We start from the raw sequence: 19,918 nt of genomic DNA on the forward strand, positions 1-19,918 counted from the left end.
GGCTAGCAGATTGCATTTCCTTCACTTACGCCCAGGCGGGGCTGGCTCTTGAGGGTCATGTCACGGCTCATAATGTTAGAGCCATGGCTGCGTCGGTAGCCCACTTGAAGTCAGCCTCCATTGAAGAAATTTGCAAAGCTGCGACGTGGTCTTCTGTCCACACATTCACATCTCATTACTGCCTGCAGCAGGATACCCGACGCGACAGTCGGTTCGGGCAGTCAGTTCTTCAGAACCTGTTTGGGCTTTAGGATCCAACTCCACCCCCCGAGGGCCCTGTTTGTTCTGTTCCAGGCTGCACTCTCAGTTAGTTGGTAAATTTTTTAGGTCAATCTCAGTTATGTTCTCGCCGTTGCGAGGTCCAATTGACCATGGTTGTTGTTTTGAGTGAGCCTGGGGGCTAGGGATACCCCATCAGTGAGAACAAGCAGCCTGCTTGTCCTCGGAGAAAGCGAATGCTACATACCTGTAGAAGGTATTCTCCGAGGACAGCAGGCTGATTGTTCTCACAAACCCGCCCGCCTCCCCTTTGGAGTTGTGTCTTCCCTTGAACTGTATTGTCTTGCTACATACTGAACTGGCCGGCTCGAGCCGGTTTCGGGCGGGAAGACGGCCGCGCATGCGCGGTGCGCGCGGGCGCGCGAGAGCTAGCAAAGGACTTTGCTAGGAAGATTCCGATTGGAGGGGCTGCCGAGGACGTCACCCATCAGTGAGAACAATCAGCCTGCTGTCCTCGGAGAATACCTTCTACAGGTATGTAGCATTCGCTTTATGCACAAACAATTGAATTTGTTAGTTTAGCTGCAGTATGCACGGAAGGCATCCTGGGTGGTACATTGTCTTGTTTCTATGTATTAGCTTGCTAGTATAAGAATATTTTAATAGTGAATTCGTATTCAGTTCTTGTATGTCTTTTGGTGCAAGCACCATATCATTCTTGTCACCTTCCTCTAGACTGCTTCGTCTCCTTACATCTTCAGCAAGATACAACCTCACCTATAGTATTGTGTTCAGGTTTGGAGGTCGTTCCTTACTAAAGATGTAAGGAGACTTGAAGCAGTTTAGAGGAAGGTGACAAGAATGATAAGGTGCTTGCACCAAAAGACATATGAGAAGAGACTGGAAGACCTGAATATGTATACCCTAGAGGAGAGGAGGAACAGGAGAAATATGATAGACTTTTAAATACTTGAAAGGTATTAATCTAGAAACAAATATTTTCCAGAGAAGGGAAAGTGGTAAAACTAGAGGACATGAATTGAAGTTGTGGGTGGTAGACTTAGGAATAATGTTGAATTCCTTGTTGCGGGGTGGTAGACTTAGGAGTAATGTCAGAAAATTCTTTTTCACGGTGAGTGTGATGGATTCCTGGAATGACCTCCCAAGGGAGGTGGGAACCCCTCCCCCCCAAAAAAAAACAAAACTGTGGTTGTATTCAGAAAGGTGTGGGATGAAGACAGAACATATTTAATTAGAAAATAAATGATATAATAAACAAAACAAAGGGTTGCATATATGTTTGCATGTCAAGTGGTGCTTAGATGGCAACTCTGGCTGCATCAGCTAAGGCCGGTACCTGGCTGGCTTGTACAGTCTGATTCCTGCATATGACGATCCGGTTTAGGGTGGGCTGGAGAGAGCTTTGATGAAAACTCCAGTGGTTTGGAACCTGAGGACAGTGCTGGGCAGACTTTTACAGTCTTTGTCCCGCAAATGACAAGATGGATTTGGATAGGCTGGAGTGGGCTTTGACGGTAACTCCAGTAGTTGGAATATAAGGACAGAGCCAGGCAAACTTTTACGGTCTGTCCCAGAAACACCAAAGAAAAGACCATGATCAAGTAAATATCACTTTCATTGTTGATTTGAATCTTGATAATGTGACTGTTGGGCAGACTGGATGGACCATTCAGGTCTTTATCTGCTGTCACTTACTAGGTTATAGGGTTGGATGACATAGATTCATTGGTTATCACAGTATTACTTTTTCTGTTTCCCCATTCTTAATTAGGATGGCTCCACAATGCTTATTGAAGCAGCAAAGGGTGGTCACACTAATGTTGTTTCGTACTTATTGGATTATCCAAACAATGTTTTGCCAGTTCCAACCGCAGACATGTCTCAGCTTACGCCACCCTCTCATGATCAATCTCAGGTAAGAAAAATTGATTGCAAAATTGGGAAAGACAAACATAGTATTGAAAAGCAAGGTATTAACAGATTGTATTAAAAGAGTAAAGCACATACAAAGTTGAGAGATCCTTTAACTATGTATATTTGTATTGGTAGAGCGAGTTGCTATGTTGAGAACTTGAATTATTGGAGAAACACTGTACTTTATTACCAAAAGTGGAGAAAATTTTCAAAAATACTCAGTTTTCAAAGTTTGCACTTGGTGCAGTAATATATTTTTCTTTCTGAAACAAGTGTGCTTAACTAAGGTCAATGGTTCCCAAACTTTTGGCAGCCAAGTTATAGCTAATTGTTTCATGTGGGGAAAGGGAGGGGGGAGGTGGCAGGGGCAGGTTACAGGTAAAGTGATGTTGGCAATGGCTGAAGTATTTAAGTTAATCTATTTATCCCATTCTTTCCTTCTCCCCCTCCCCCCTCACTTACTGGTTTTCTTTTCCTCTCCCCTTCCCAAACTTCATGTTCCTTTCTTTTCATTCCCACCCCGTTCTTTATATCTCCCTTCCACTCCAGCTTTGGTATCTAAAGCACTGTTAATGCAATTCGTTCCCACTCTCCCCCACTAAAATCATAATAGAGATAGTTCATGCCAGACAATTTGAAAGGTGAGACAAGCCAGTGGCTTGGTTCAGAGCCAGGCATCACTTTTATTAGCAGGTGGTAAAGCAGTAAGTGTCAGATTTAACTGCTTTATAAGTCTTATAGTGGCTTAGGTTTGATTTAGTCTCTGCTTGTGTTCTTGTCCTAGATTTATCCATCTCTGATCTGTTTTGTCAAACTTTGCTTATCATCCTATCTTCCATTTCATATTTGGTCATCGCTTTATTCCTTTTTTTTCTCTTCCATCTCTTCCTCACTTTTATTTCCAACCTAATATATATCCCTTTATCTTTGCCCTCTCCCCATCAGCCTGCCCTTCCTTCCCTTTCTACCAATTCAGTTCATTTTCATCTCTTTTCTCCAAGTGTGGTCAGTCCTTTTTGTTAAGAAACAAAATATGGGAAGGAGGAATTGTGCATTTCCCATTATACCAGGCTGCTGTTTCTCCAGTCCTGTATGAAGGAGTGCAGGCATGAGATTCCGTGTTCTGGAGCCTGTGATACTTTACTGTTACGTACCTTAGGGCTAAATCTAGATCTAAATGAAGCGTTCTCTTAACTAATATATTTATTTACATCTTTATAAGTACTAAAGCTCTTAACTAATATTTACTTACATCTTTATAGGTACTAAACCTTGGCTCATAACTTTAAAAGGTTTTTAAGTTCTTTTTTTTATTTTTGTTATATATATATATATATATATATATATATATATATATATATATATATATATATATATATAGTCTTTCCATATCATTTGCTCTAAAATTGATTGACATTGCTTAGAGGAACGTTTTCTCCAATTTGAATCCTTTTGGCCATTAAGTTGTAGGATTTTTTTTGGTTTGGGTTTTTTTTGGGGGAGGGGGTTTAAAACAACCTAGTGAGTTTCAACTTCTTGCTGCTTTTAGCTCCTGTAGCACCCAACCACTGAAGGTTTTGGCTACTCAGTTTCTGGGGGTCTCCGCAATTTTTGTATCAGTGGCCTGTCCACAATAATGACACTCTTATATAGAGGCAGAGATTGGCTAACTTTTGAAATTCAATACAAGTACAGTTGGCGAGCATCTAGATGTCTCTGTGCTATGGTTAGGGCAGCCTCTTTTCAAGCAGTTGTGAACACCATCTCTCTCCTGTTCTAGCCCTAGCTAGTCGTACATGAGCAGGGTTTGTGACTTGAATTTGGACCTTAATGGCAGCACAAAACTACTGCTTGTGTCATTTTCTTCCTGGTGGATATGTTAAGGGATGAGTTTTAGAACATGTTCTGAGCTGTCAATTAGTATATTATCCATACGTTTGTAATAAAACGTTGAGTGGCTTTTCTAAAATCCAGTTAAAATGAATTTTGTAGGTTCCACGGGTACCTGTCCATACTCTTGCCATGGTTGTACCTCCCCAAGAACCTGACAGAGCTCCTCAAGAAGATACAACTGCCCTCCCAGCAGCTGAAAAAGGTTAGTATGTAGGTAATTTTATCAAATAAGTTATTAGGAAAGTATTTCTCTTGTATTTGGGTCATAGATATGACAGTGTAGATTTTAAAACATTGTGCTAAATTTTTATAAATTTACACTTTCATTATTTGATGTTGAATTTGACAAATGTAGGGAATACTTTTAAAACCCATTTTTTTGTAGGTCATCCAGGTATGAAAACGGACATCCAAATTAAGGTGTTCACAATTTGCAGTAAAAGGCTTGTTGAATGATGATTCTTTTGTAAGATAGGTTTAAGGCTGTGGAAGAAGCATGTAGTTGGCTGCATGTACAGTGGAAATATCCACTTTACAAAAATAAGTCCAAAGAGCTGCATCTTTGGGGCTCTGTATGTATGAAGTGGTGGATTATTGCATCCCAGGGGAGCCAATTAAGGAGCCTAACTCCAAAAAATCAAGTTTATTGAATTTTGAAGGTATATTAAATGAGAGGTAATTCCAAGTCCAAACAAGCACTAGTTAACTTATCCCTGAGAGCAGGTGTACATGCTGATGGGGAAGTTTGGGGTATATGTGCCCAAAAATTTTCAAGTTGTGCCCCCTTTAAATCAGTAGATATGGCAGGTTGTGTGTATATAAATAGCTGTTTTTCTAAAATCATTACTTTACACACTATGAACACACATGAAGGGCCATAGAGTGTAATCATACCTAACCCTTTTGAAATGACCTCCATGCATTAGATGAGGATGTCCTAAATGAATGTGCTTAGTTTATATGAGCTTGATATTTAGTTGCCCCTTTGTATTGATGCTCTAAACTTCCATGTTTTTTTTTTAAGATTGAAAAAGCTGTAAAGCTTTGCTTTTGTGATGTACTGAATATATAATGGTTTCATGATGACAAATAGGGACATAGTAAGATGGCTGGCTGATAAAACATGCAGAGGTCTTGAGTATATTTTTTCAATCTACACAGGTTACTTTCCTTCATCTTTTATACCACTTCATCCTAGTTATTACCTTTTATTTAGCTTAAGATGACTATAGTATATAAACAGCTAAATATTTTATTAAAATACATATAGCCTGTCCATCCACAGTTCAAGGCAAATAAAATATACACAATAACCTGCTGCCACTAAAACAATAACCTTTTTACACCCACGTTCCATTAACCTCAGGTTGGTTGTATGGTGCAATCCTGCCATTAATTGGAGGGACTGTACACTTAACAATAAAAATGCCTTATCTTCTTGAATGATGTAAGGTAAATCATCAGTCTGAGATCTGTTGATAGTTTGTTCCAGTTGGCTGATCCAGCAACTGAAGATATTCTAGTTTTAGCCAAATGCAGCAGTTGTCTGAAGGAATATGGAGCAAATGAACACTCAGACCTCGGAGAACAGAATGGCTATAAGGACAGTATTAATATACCGAGGGGCATCTCCATCTTAATGCTTGATGGGTTAAAGTGAAAATTTACTTATAAGGGGGTGTTTTACAAAGCTGCGCTAGCGTTTTTAGCTGGTGGTAACAGAGATGCCCACTATGGACTTGACATTTACCACCAACTGATTTTTCCTGCGAGCTAAAAACGCTAGCGCAGCTTTGTAAAAGGCCCCCTTATTCTGTAATGCACAGGGAGCCAGTATAAATCGCCAGACAAGATATGATAGGTGCAAAACATGATGTCCCAGTAGAGAAGTGGGCACCTGCATTTTATACAATTTTAAAATATTATTGTTATATGGAAGGCCCCAGATATATAATGCATTAAATAGCCTGAGTGTGGCAAAGCAAACTTGTGATGTCCGGAAGTCATCCAGGGAGAATCAGACTTCAGTACATACAACAGTCTGAGGCAGCACATAGTATTCACTGTTGAGCCTTCATAGGCATTCATTCTCTCTTCTGTTATAATGGCAGGAGAGTTTGGTGTTTGGTTTCTAATCCCTTTAAAGCAGTTCTGTTGTCCTGGTACTTTTTGCCTTGTAAAGAAAAGACAAGGTGAGGGGACCAGAGACTTGCAGTTATTTTGAAAATGTTTGCAATTGTGTGAAATTCTGTTCTGGATCCCAGTCTCCTAAATATTGCTCAGCAGAGATTTTTTTCTTTATAAAATTTTTTCTCCAAGGACAAGCAGACTGCTTGTTCTCACATGTGGGTCGACGTCCGCGGCGGCCCAGGAATCGGAAATTTTGCAAGCAAAATAAAAAGGTTTTGCCAGAGTTCTGGTGCGCGCATGTGCGGATGACTTCCCGCCCGTCGCACGAGCGTGTACCTCAGTTCTTTTTTCTTCGCGGTTAGGTGCGGCAGTGTTTCCTCTGTGCTCCGTCAGGCCCAGGAAAAGAACTACTCTTTGCGACTGAGTTTCGCTTTATTTTCGCTTTTATTTTCTTTTTTTTAAAGAATCTTTTAAAAAAGTAGTTTTCTTGTTTTTTGTCCACCTTTAGTTTCCTTTCTTTTTCGACGCGACCGGCCTTTGGGCTGCGCGGTCGGGTTTATTCCCTTTTTTGTGCCTTCTTTTTTGGCACGATTGCATCATTTGATTTCGCCGAGGCCGTTTTTCCTTCCATGTCATCGAAGACACCCAGCGGCTTCAAATGTTGTACTCGGTGCAACCGGACCATCTCAGGTACTGATACCCACGCCTGGTGTATCCAGTGCCTTGGGCCCGACCATAGCCCAGCCACTTGTAGTCTGTGTCTTTGTATGAAGAAATGGACCCAAGTGTCTCGAGAAGCCCGAGAGAAACTTTTTGGGGCTCAGTCTGGTCCTTCGACATCGGTACTGAGGTCGTCGTCGGCGACATCGACAGGAGCATCGACATCAGGAGCAAAGGTAATGGCTGCTGAGAGACCAGTTCGCCCTGGGAGCAGTGAGGTGTCGAGTGGGTCTCCACCTGCCTCGAGGCCTCCTGTTATGCAGGACCCCCGGGACTGCCCTTCGTTGGACCTGGCCCTGAGGAGACGTGAGGATTCCACGTCTTCCTCATCGGTACCGAGGAGTCTCGATGACGGGCGTCGAGCAAAGGCGAAGAAGCACCGTCATCGTTCTCCTTCGACACAGGGTACCGGGAGCTCTGGGGCATTGAGAGTCGGCACCTGAGAAGAGTCGGCACCTGAGAAGACCACTCCCCCTCGATACAGGAGGTGCCGATGCGCCGGTCTCCTAGCAGCCCGGTACCTGCTCCTGAACCTCCACCGCCTATTCCACCGACCCTGCAGCTTTCTCTGATGGTGGCTCTCGACGAGCGCATCCAGGCCTTGTTTCCAGAACTTCTGGAGGGACTTCTACGTCAGTCAGTTTCGGTGTTGGAAGTGTTTGCGCCTTCTGTACCATCTTCTGCAGTGGTGTCAGGCCCTTCTCCTGCAGTGAGGTCTCTGACTGTGGTGCCACCTGTGGCATCGGTGTCAGCTGCCACCCAGGTTGACTCCCCTTCGACATCGGTGGAGGGAGCTTTGCCGCAGTCGGATCGGGCGTCGACTTCTCAACATCGCCATAGAGGACATCGTTCCTCTGTGTCGAGGCAGGTCCAGTGTCGAAGCACCTTAACTCAAGCTTTACCCGACACTGAGTAGGAGCGTTTGTGGGAGTCAGAAGAAGATCCCAGATACTTCTCTTCTGATTAGTCATTTGGGATTGATCCTTCCCCTCCACCTGAAAGGAGACTTTCTCCACCGGAGAGTCTGTCCTTCTCTTTTGTCTGGGAAATGGCTAAGGCCATTCCCTTCCCTGTGGAGGTTGAGAATGAGCCTAGGACTGAGATGCTCGAGGTCCTTGATTATTCTTCTCCACTTAGAGGCAGTGACAGTTCCTCTGCATAAGGTACTGAAGAAAGTGGTCGGCCCCTCTGTCTGGCCCCGTGATCCTGAAAAAAGCTGAGTCCCAGTATCTGATCCACGATGAACCTGGGTTGATGAGGTCTGTTACCCCACAATTCCATGGTGGTGGACGTCGCCCTCAAGAGAGCCAGGAGTTCTAGAGACTATGCTTCGGCGCCCTCAGGCAGAGAGGCTGGGACTCTTGACTCATTTGGGAGGAAGATGTATCAGGCCACTATGCTTGCCGCCAAGATTCAATCATACCAGCTCTTCACGAGCATGCACTTGCGAGACTCAATACATCAACTGTCGGGCTTGGTTGAGGCACTCCCTTCGGAGTTGGCCGATCCTTTTCGCCAGGTGGTCAGGGAGCAGAAGGCATGTCGCAAGTTCCTGGCCAGGGGTACTTTTGACACTTTTGACGTGGCATCCAGGATCGCTGCTCAAGGTATAGTGATGCACAGACTCTCATGGCTGCATGTCTCTGACCTGGATCATTCTGTCCAGCGAATGGCGGATGTTCCTTGGGGGGGGGGAACAATCTCAGTGAAAAAGTAGAGGATCAAGAAGCACAATGAAATGGATTCTCCCACTGGGCGCCTTCTGCTACTGCCTCCTCATCTAGGGTTTTTTTTGGCGGGAAAAGGAGTGCTCCCTACTCCTATTCTAGGCGTAGGTACACTCCTGCTTCTCGGCAGCCTGCCCAGGCTCATTCCCAGCGCGCTCGTTCTCGTCAACAGCGTGTGACTAAGGCCCATTCTGCTCCCCAGCAAAAGCAAGGGACAGGCTTTTGACTGGCCCCAGTTCAGCATAGCCTTAATAAAAGTGTCTGTGCCGGACGACTTGCCGGTTGGGGGGAGGTTGATCTTTTTTTTCACCTAAAGTGGCCTCTCATAACCTCCGACTGGTGGGTTCTTCAAATAGTCCGGTTAGGATACACCCTCAATCTGGAAACTAAGCCTCTAAATTGCCCACGGGAGCTCAATCTTACAGCTCCCAGCACAAGCAGGTACTTGCAGAGGAAGTCTCCGCCCTTCTAAAGGCCAATGCAGTCGAACAGGTTCCACCAGGGGAAGAAGGGCTGGGATTCTATTTCAGGTACTTTCTTGTGCAAAAGAAAACAGGGGGGATGTGTCCCATCCTAGACCTAAGGGCCTTGAAAAATTTCTAGTCCGGGAAATGTTCAGGATGGTTTCCCTAGGCACCCTTCTTCCCATGATTCAAGAAGGCGACTGGCTATGTTCCCTGGACTTAAAGGATGCTTACACACACATCTCGATACTCCCAGCTCACAGGAAGTATCTTCGATTTCGGCTGGGAACTCGGCACTTTCAGTACTGTGTTCTGCCCTTTGGTCTGGCATCTGCGCCCAGAGTGTTCACGAAGTGCCTGGCGGTAGTCGCAGCATCGCTTCGCAGACTGGGTGTGCATGTGTTCCCTTATCTCGACGATTGGCTGTTGGAGAGCACCTCGGAGGCAGGCACTCTACAGTCCATGCGGATGACTATTCAGGTGCTAGAGCTACTGGGGTTCGTGATCAATTACTCCATCTCACCCCCAGTTCAAAAGTTGGAATTCATTGGGGCTCTGTTGAACACAGCTCGAGCTTATCTTCCCGAGGCACAGACAGACAACCTCCTGTCCCTAGTGTCTTTAGTGTGAGCGTCTCAGCAGATCACGGCTCGGCAGATGTTGAGACTCCTGGGGCACATGGCCTCCACAGTTCATGTAACTCCCATGGCACGCCTTCACATGAGATCAGCTCAATGGACCCTAGCCTCCTAGTGGTGTCAAGCTACGGGAGATCTAGAGGATATGACCCAACTGTCCACCGACTTTCGGAATTCTCTGCAGTGGTGGACGATTCGATCCAATTTGACCTTGAGACGTCCATTCCAAATTCCTCAGCCACAAAAAGTGCTGATGACGGATGCATCCCTACTGGGGTGGGGAGCTCATGTAGATGGGCTTCACACTCAAGGAGCCTGGTCCTATCAGGAAACAGGTCTTCAGATCAATCTCCTAGAATTGAGAGCGATCTGGAACGCTCTAAAGGCTTTCAGAGACCGGCTGTCCAACCAAACCATTTTGATTCAAACAGACAAGTTGCCATGTATTACACCAACAAGTAGGGGGGCACCGGATCTCACCCTCTGTGTCAGGAAGCCGTCCAAATGTGGCTTTGGGCACGTCATCACTACTACTACTACTACTTAACATTTCTAGAGCGCTACTAGGGTTACGCAGCGCTGTACAGTTTAACAAAGGACAGTCCCTGCTCAAAGGAGCTTACAATCTAAAGGACGAAATGTCAAGTTGAGGCAGTCTAGATTTCCTGAATAGAGGTATAGTGGTTAGGTGCCGAAGGCGACATTGAAGAGGTGGACTTTGAGCAAGGTTTTGAAGATGGGCAGGGAGGGGGCCTGACGTATGGGCTCAGGGAGTTTGCTCCAGGCGTGGGGTGAGGCGAAGCAGAAAGAGCGGAGCCTGCAGTTGGCGATGGTGGAGAAGGGTACTGAAAGGTGGGATTTGTCTTGAGAGCGGAGGTTGTGGGTAGGGCCGTAAGGGGAGATGAGGGTAGAGAGGTAAAGAGGGGCTGCAGATCGAGTTCATTTGTAGGTTAGTAGGAGAAGCTTGAACTGTATGCAGTACCTGATCGGAAGCCAGTGAAGTGACATCATCACTGCTTGTTTCTCCAAGCCACTTATCTGGCAGTTGTAAACAGTCTGGCTGACAGGCTGAGCAGAGTAATGCAACCTCACGAGTGGTCACTGAACATGGGCGTAGTCCGCAAGGTCTTCCGAGCGTGGGGCACCCCCTCGGTGGATCTTTTTGCCACTCAGATCAATCACAAGGTCCCTCAGTTTTGTTCCAGGCTTCAGGCCCACGACAGACTAGCGTCAGATGCCTTTCTCCTGCATTGGGGAACAGGCCTGCTGTATGCGTATCCTCCCATACCTCTGGTGGGGAAGACTTTGCTGAAACTCAAGCAAGACCGTGGAACCATGATCCTGATTGCACCCTTCTGACCGCGTTAGATTTGGTTTCCTCTTTTGGAGTTGTCCTCCGAGAAACCGTGGAGATTGGAGTGTTTTCCAATCTTCATTACCCAGAACGAGGGGTCGCTTCTACATCCCAACCTCCACTCTCTGGCTTTCACGGCCTGGATGTTGAGAGCTTAGAATTTGCCACCTTGGGTCTTTCAGAGGGTGTCTCCCGAGTCTTGCTTGCTTCCAGGAAAGATTCCACCAAGAGGTGTTACTGTTTCAAATGGAGGAGGTTTGCCCTCTGGTGTGACAGCAAGGCCCTAGATCCTTTTTCTTGTCCTACACAGACCCTGCTTGAAGACCTTCTACATTTGTCAGAGTCTGGTCTCAAGACCAACTCCGTAAGAGTTCACCTTAGTGCGATTAGTGCCTATCATCTCCGTGTAGAGGGTATGCCTATCTCTGGACAGCCTTTAGTTGTTCGCTTCATGAGAGGTTTGCTTTTGTCAAAGCCCTCTGTCAAACCTCCAAGAGATCTCAAAGTCATTCTCACCCAGCTGATGAAAGCTCCTTTTGAGCCACTGAATTCCTGCCATCTGAAGTATTTGACCTGGAAGGTCATTTTCTTGGTGGCTGTTGCTTCAGCTCGTAGAGTCAGTGAGCTTCAGGCCTTAGTAGTGCATGCACCTTATATCAAATTTCATCACAACAGAGTAGTCCTCCGCACTCACTCTTGAGTTCCATCTGAACCAGTCAATTGTCTTGCCAGCATTCTTTCCCCGTCCTCATACCCGCCCTGGTGAAAGCAGTTTGCATACCCTGGATTGCAAGAGAGCATTGGCCTTTTACGTGGAGCGGACAAAGCCCTTCAGACAGTCTGCCCAGTTGTTTCTTTCAATCCCAACAGGAGGGGAGTCGGCATCAGAAAACGCACAGTCTCCAATTGGCTAGCAGATTGCATTTCCTTCACTTATGCCCAAGCTGGGCTGTCTTTAGAGGGCTGTGTCATGGCTCATAATGTTAGAACCATGTCTGCGTCAATGGCTCACTTAGCCTCCATTGAAGAGATTTGCAAGGCTGCAACGTGGTTATCAGTCCACACATTCACATCTCTACTGCCTTCAGCAGGATACCCAACGCGACAGTCGGTTTGGGCAGTCGGTGCTGCAGAATCTGTTTGGGGTTTAGAATCCAACTCCATCCCCCCAGACCCTTTTTTATTCTGTTCCAGGCTGCACTCTTAGTTGTTTATGGTTTCAGGTCAATCTATGTTATGTCTTCGCCGTTGCGAGGCCCAATTGACAATGTTCATTGTTTTGAGTGAGTCTGGTTGCTAGGGATACCCCACATGTGACTTGTTCTCGGAGAAGGCGAAGATACTTACCTGTAGCATGTATTCTCTTGAGTACAGCAGGCTGATTGTTCTCACAGACCCGCCCACCTCCCCTTTGGAGTTGTTGTTTGCTTATTTTTATGCTTTTTCATTAAATTGAGGTACACACTCGTGCGACGGGCAGGAAGTCGTCCGCGCGGTTCGCACGCCAGTACTCTGGCAAAACCTTTTATTTTACTTGCAAAATTTCCGATTCCTGGGCTGCCGTGTACGTCGACCCACATGTGAGAACAATCAGCCTGCTGTCCTCGGACAATACCTGCTACAGGTAAGAATCTTCGCTGTTTCTTAAATACCACTAATACAAGATAATTACTTGTTCAAAATGGGGGGAAGGGGAGTAAAGTATAACTAAATCTTTATCCAATACGGACCCTGTTATTACATTTCATTGTGTGAAAATATACTTGTTTCCTAATTGTACTTTATAAAATTTGCTCTTTGAACTCTAGAAGGCATTTGTTTTGTTCAAAACAAGAACAAGCTACTAATTCTAGACATCTGTGATAGTGCACGTCGCCAATGTAGTTGACTTCCCAATACAAAACCCTTTCTTTCCTTGTGTATTTTCATGGTAGTTCAGCCAAATGGAAGTAAATTATGCAACAAAAGCTTATGGCCCAGAAAAACTCTGATTTGGAAGAACTCTTTAAACTGCCACTCTGTTCCCACATCTGGTTTATATTCATTTCTGCTCTAAAGCAATGGCTAGATAAATCTGGCTGTTACTTATGGGTTCTTTAAATTAAACCTTTTCCAAGTCAAATTTTATCTTTTAGGAATGAGTCACTAGAATGCAGTTGATACATTTAATTAGCTTGTTTTGCAAGCATAGTTCAATCTGAATATACAACTAAGCTTTATAAGTGTAACAGGAGTAAGTCAGTCTACAGCTTAAAAAGAAAAACACAAAAGGCAACAGTCTACTTGCTACATAAAAGTCTGTTATAAAAAGTAGACCGATACACATATATAAAAACAAAGAAATAATTTATTCAAACCAAGATAAAAGCAGTACCCGACGTGGCCACGTTTCGCCCTCAGGCTGCGCCAGGGGTAAAACTAAAAATCAGGGGTGATCAACATACCCCTTCAAAAAAAGCCTTTAACTCAAGCTTAGCTTCATTCTCACAATAGCACAATGTGGTCATTACACATTGTGCTTTTATCTTGGTTTGAATAAATTATTTCTTTGTTTTTATATATGTGTATCAGTCTACAGCTTAGGCAGCATTACTCTGATAAAGCGGGTATAACTTGTTGGTCTTCTAATTATATATATCTTGTGGACCAAAGTTAGCTAACACTACTTTACAATTCTGTGTGTGCATATGAATGAGTTATTTTTGAATATTTGATAAAACTATTCTCACCCATGCCAAACTAGTCTAGATAAATGGGGTTATATTCCCTTGCTGACAGATGGAAAAAAGCTCAGAGCTGACCTCACTCCCATTTTATAAAGGGCTGTGTGCTTTCAGTTCTTTAGTATTTTTCTGTTCTGTATTTAATGACCCAATAAAGTGTCACAAAAACAGTATTACATATAATACCTTTGGGTTTTTTTTTTTTAAGTGTTATCGAGGAATTCTAAAGAATTACCTATTTGTTGGTACCAGTTATAAGAGCACTGAAAGACTAGTGCCATACCTTAAGTAAAATATTGATTTTCAAGGTTTTATGCTTATTTTCATTTTCCATTGGATTCTTAAAAAATTTGCGGCAATTAGTGATGGGAGTAGGGAGGAATTTATACAATGAGATTCTACCTATATAAAAAGTTGGAAAATGGGAAATGACACAAGAAAATGTGTGCATATAATAGGCACATTAAAAAAAAAAAAGGGGGAGGGGTTGATTAGACAAGTTTGAATTAAATTAGTAGCACAAATTGGCTTCAGTAGTATGCCACTTTTGTCATTGATTACCAGTGAATAACACTCATAAGTTAAATTTGCAGAAAATATTAAACATTCACAACAAAATATTCCCATACTGCTACTAGTGCTTATTTCTATAGTACTACTAGATGTACGCAGCGCTGTACATTTGAACATGAAGAGACAGTCCCTGCTCGACAGAGCTTACAATCTAATTAGGACAGACAAATAGGACAAATAAGGGAATTACTAAGCTGGGAATGATAAAATATGGGTACTGATCAAGTGAGTAAGGGTTAGGAGTTAAAAGCAGCATCAAAAAGGTGGGCTTAGCCTAGATTTGTAGATGGCCAGAGATGGAGCTTGACGTACCGGCTCAGGAAGTCTATTCCAGGCATATGGTGCAGCAAGATAAAAGGAACGGAGTCTGGAGTTAGCGATAGAGGAGAAGGGTGCTAGTAAGAGATTTACCCTGTGAACGGAGTTCCTGGGGAGGAGTGTAGGGAAAGATAAGAGTGGAGAGGTACTGAGGAGCTGCAGAGTGAATGCACTTGTAAGTCAATAAGAGGAGTTTGAACTGTATGTGGAAATGGATAGGGAGCCAGTGAAGTGACTTGAGGAGAGGGCTAATATGAGCATACTGGGTAGAACAAAATTCCTAAAGGGTTAAAGATAACTGGGACACCTAATTCTATTATTTACTATAGGATAGTCCTAAGAATTTTCTGGCTGGTCTTGTTTGAGAATTTGGTGTCTGTTTTGACGTAGTGTTTGAGTTCAGTAAATGGACTGTACAGACTGCCCAGCAGAGATTGGTCTACTTTATTTATTCATGACATTGATACCCCACATTAGCCTGAAATATACTCAAGTTCAATGTGGCTTACAAACAAAATGAATAAAACATAATGTACAGAATATAACACAAATTACAATAAGTTCAAGAAGCAAATTAATACATGTGCAGCAAAGTGCCAGGGATATATATTATCTCAAGGAGAAACAAATAAGGGTGGATAGGTGAGAGCAGGACTAAATGGGAAACGAGATTAAGAGAAAGGTGTGGGTAAAATTCAAATAGAGTTCTTTGTATTCAGAAAGGCCAGACTGAAGAAATGTGTTTTTTTTAGAAGACTTATAAAAGTTAGGTAATCACCTGTAAACTTGATTGGTTTAGGAAGAGCATTCCAAATCTGAGTAGATGCACATACAAATTTACATATGGAACATAACATAAAGACCTGTTTCCCCCCATGTTCCTCATATAAGCTGTTGAACTGGTACCATTGCCTTTCAGGGTTGCGACTACTGCTCTGTGCAAGTTCCACCAGTTCTTCGTTACTGCCCTCTTTACACCAGAGATCTGTTTTGTTTTTACAGATTCATTGGGGGTGATGGGATGACCATCACAAGTTTATCAATCTTGAAGGCTAGCTAGGGTCCTGAGAGCTAATAGGGAAGGGGGTATGTGGCTGAAGGCTTGCCTAGTGCATCTAATGCCCTTGCACTGTCCCTGCTGTGATAAAAAGGCCTTTTTTGTTTCACTTCAGTGCAGTGTGTTGATAAGCTGAAAACCGTAGTTACTTATTCACCTTATACAAAATGTTATCATAATTTTGCCACGTCATCTTAAATTCTGCACAGGAATAGTATCATATTGACACTTTAATCATCCAGTAGTTCAGCCTCCATTTTTCTTCTTAGGCTACATGCTGACATAGGTGAACTAGCCTTGTACCCTTAGAATTCACACAGCTTGTTTTTCGATCTAAAAATGCTTGAACTTGCTGTACTGCAGTGAACCCTCGCTAATTGGTAGCAAATTTATATTGGATTGTTTTACCCAAGCAGGTGCATCTTTAGATGTGCATGTCAAGGCACATAAGCAATTGATAAAGCCACAGCTCTGACATTATCAAAAATCTTCTGTTGATCTGCAAAGCTGGGATGTGAACTTTCATTTACTTTTTTTTTTGTCTTTATATTCACACTGTGCTGTAGGTTTGGCCAATCTGTCCTTGGGTGTATGTTTAATTCAACTTCAGGTCCCCCTCTCCATGACTCTTTGTTTAAGGAAACAAAATGTTGACTTCCTGTTAGCTGTCGAAATTGACAGAGGCATATAGTTTGAGGCACAAGCTTTTGAGGACCAAAATCTGTCAGTTGACGTGTTCTGGTCCTTGAAAACTCATGCGTCATACTGGTTAGTTTATAAGATGCCACCTGCGTCTGTCAATTTTGTTACAACATACCAACCTTTAAGTTGTTAGCCATGATTTATTTTCTCCTTGTTTAAATGCAATTCTCCGAGGACAAGCAGGCTGCTTGTTCTCACTGATGGGTGACGTCCTCGGCAGCCCCTCCAATCGGAATCTTCCTAGCAAAGTCCTTTGCTAGCTCTCGCGCGCCCGCGCGCACCGCGCATGCGCGGCCGTCTTCCCGCCGGAAACCGGCTCGAGCCGGCCAGTCTTCTTTCGTCCGCACTCGGTACGGCTGTGTTTTTTGTCGTGTCGAGCCCCGGAGAGTCGACCTCGCGCGTCCGTTTTATATTGACGTGTTTTTCTTCGGAAAAGTTCTGTGAATTTGTCGGGAAGTGCTCCGAAAACCCCCTTGGGTCTCGTTTTCCCTTCCCGTATTTCCAGTTTTTGCCCCGGTAAGTTTTCTTTCGTCTTCGGGGTAGGCCTTCTTTCGGCCTCGGTCGAGATTTTTTCTCCCTTAAAGTTTTGGTGCTCCAAATTCGTCATTTCGGATTTTGACTTCGCCGGCGTGATTTTTCCGCCCATGACATCGAAGCCTTCCAGCGGCTTCAAGAAGTGCACCCAGTGCGCCCGGGTAATCTCGCTCACTGATAGGCACTCTTCGTGTCTTCAGTGTCTGGGGGCCGAGCACCGTCCCCAGAACTGTAGTCTGTGTTCCCTGTTACAAAGGCGGACTCAAGTAGCGAGATTAGCCCAGTGGAACGTTTTGTTCTCGGGCTCTTCGTCGGCATCGGCACCGGGGTCATCGTGTGCATCGACGTCATCAGCGTCCAGACCTTCACCCTTGGCTGCCAGTGCATCGAGTGCATCGAGGCATCGGCCCTCTGCATCGGCGCCGAGACATCGGATAGCTGCATCGACGTCGGTGGTACCGGGACCTCGTCTCCTGATGTCGTCGGACGGTGGTGCATCGAGTGGAGTGCAGGTGAGGGCTGTCCATTCCCCTGCTGGTGGCGGTGAGCCCTCGGGTGGGTCTCCTCCTACCCTGAGGGCTCCTGCGGTACAGCCCCCCCCCCCCGAGATCGACCCTCTTCGGTCTCGGCCCCGAAGAAGCGACGGATGGATTCTACGTCCTCCTCGTCGGTGCCGGGGAGCTCCGGTGACATGCTTCGGAAGAAGTCGAAGAAGCATCGACACCGGTCCCCTCCCCGTGTCGGCACCGAGAGCTCTGGGTCGCCGAGGGAGTCGGCACCCAGCAGGCATCGGCACCGAGAGGACCGCTCACCCTCTGTTCAGGAGGTGTCGATGCGCTCCACTCTGGACAGCCCGGAACAGCCTCCACGCCCGGAACAGGTTCTGACGTCGACGCCTGCATCGACCTCCATGCCTTTCTCTGCAGCCGCTCTGAACGAGAGCCTCCGGGCCGTTCTCCCAGAGATTCTGGGAGAGCTGTTGCGCCCTACCCCTCCGGTACCGGCGGTGCTTGCGCCTCCGGTACCGTCGAGCGTGGCGCCGGCTGGCCCATCGCCCGGGGTGAGGTCCCCGACGTCGGTACCGCGTGCGGTGCCGACTGCGGCCACCTCCCAGGAGGGCTCCCCGACTACGTCGGCGGAGGGAGCTTCGCCGATGCGGGCGAGGGAGTCTACCTCTCGACGCCCCCATCGTGGACGTGGCTCCACAGAGTCGAGCTGGGCGCGGTTGCAGACGCAGGTCCGTGAACTTGTGTCTGACACCGAGGGTGAGGCCTCGTGGGAAGAAGAAGAAGACCCCAGATATTTCTCTGACGAGGAGTCTGAGGGTCTTCCTTCTGATCCCACTCCCTCTCCTGAAAGACAGCTTTCTCCTCCCGAGAGTCTGTCTTTTGCTTCCTTTGTCCGGGAGATGTCTACGGCCATCCCCTTCCCGGTGGTTGTGGAGGACGAGCCCAGGGCTGAAATGTTTGAGCTCCTGGACTATCCTTCTCCACCTAAGGAAGCGTCCACTGTTCCCTTGCACCATGTCCTGAAAAAGACATTGCTTGCGAACTGGACCAAGCCACTAAGTAATCCCCACATCCCCAAGAAGATCGAGTCCCAGTACCGGATCCATGGGGACCCAGAGCTGATGCGCACCCAGTTGCCTCACGACTCTGGAGTTGTGGATCTGGCCCTAAAGAAGGCTAAGAGTTCTAGGGAGCATGCTTCGGCGCCCCCGGGCAAAGACTCTAGAACCTTAGACTCCTTTGGGAGGAAGGCCTACCATTCCTCTATGCTCGTGGCCAAGATTGTCTTACCAGCTCTACACGAGCATACACATGCGGAATAATGTGCGGCAGTTGGCGGGCTTGGTTGATGCTCTTCCCCCCGAGCAAGCCAAGCCTTTTCAGGAGGTGGTCAGGCAGCTGAAGGCGTGCAGAAAATTCCTGGCCAGAGGAGTGTATGACACTTTTGATGTTGCGTCCAGGGCCGCTGCTCAAGGTGTGGTGATGCGCAGGCTCTCATGGCTGCGTGCCGCCGACCTGGAGAATAGACTCCAGCAGCGGATTGCGGACTCGCCTTGCCGTGCGGACAATATTTTTGGAGAGAAAGTCGAACAGGTGGTAGAGTCTCTCCACCAGCGGGACACTGCATTCGACAAGTTCTCCCGCCGGCAGCCTTCAGCTTCTACCTCTACAGGTAGACGATTTTTCGGGGGAAGGAAGACTGTTCCCTATACTTCTGGTAAGCGTAGGTACAATCCTCCTTCCTGACAGCCTGCGGCCCAGGCTAAGCCCCAGCGCGCTCGCTCTCGTCAGCAGCGTGCGACTCGGCAAGGCCCTGCGGCTCCCCAGCAAAAGCAAGGGGCGAGCTTTTGACTGGCTCCAGCAGAGCATAGCCGACATCCAAGTGTCAGTGCCGGGCGACCTGCCAGTCGGAGGGAGGTTGAAAGCTTTTCACCAAAGGTGGCCTCTCATAACCTCCGATCAGTGGGTTCTGCAAATAGTCCGGCAAGGATACACCCTCAATTTGGCCTCCAAACCTCCAAATTGTCCACCGGGAGCTCAGTCTTACAGCTTCCAGCACAAGCAGGTACTTGCAGAGGAACTCTCCGCCCTTCTCAGCGCCAATGCGGTCGAGCCCGTGCCATCCGGGCAAGAAGGGCTGGGATTCTATTCCAGGTACTTCCTTGTGGAAAAGAAAACAGGGGGGATGCGTCCCATCCTAGACCTAAGGGCCCTGAACAAATATCTCGTAAAAGAAAAGTTCAGGATGCTTTCCCTGGGCACCCTTCTCCCCATGATTCAGCAAAACGATTGGCTATGCTCTCTGGACTTGAAGGATGCCTACACACACATCCCGATACTGCCAGCTCACAGACAGTATCTGCGATTTCAGTTGGGCACACGCCACTTCCAGTACTGTGTGCTACCCTTTGGGCTCGCCTCT

At 46.2% G+C, this 19,918-nt stretch overlaps 1 protein-coding gene across 1 annotated transcript in view; it reads left to right on the plus strand.

Annotated features, from left to right (window-relative positions):
* The window catches only part of LOC115476533 (ankyrin repeat and KH domain-containing protein 1-like), a 321,971-nt gene that overhangs the window by 135,789 nt on the left and 166,264 nt on the right, over positions 1-19,918 (plus strand). The window contains 2 exon segments of the mRNA XM_030212956.1: positions 2,012-2,155; positions 4,147-4,249. Of these exon segments, the coding sequence (XP_030068816.1) occupies positions 2,012-2,155; positions 4,147-4,249 (247 nt within the window).

Source organism: Microcaecilia unicolor, chromosome 8 (genome assembly GCF_901765095.1).
Source record: "Microcaecilia unicolor chromosome 8, aMicUni1.1, whole genome shotgun sequence".
NCBI classification, from domain to species: Eukaryota; Metazoa; Chordata; class Amphibia; order Gymnophiona; family Siphonopidae; genus Microcaecilia; species Microcaecilia unicolor.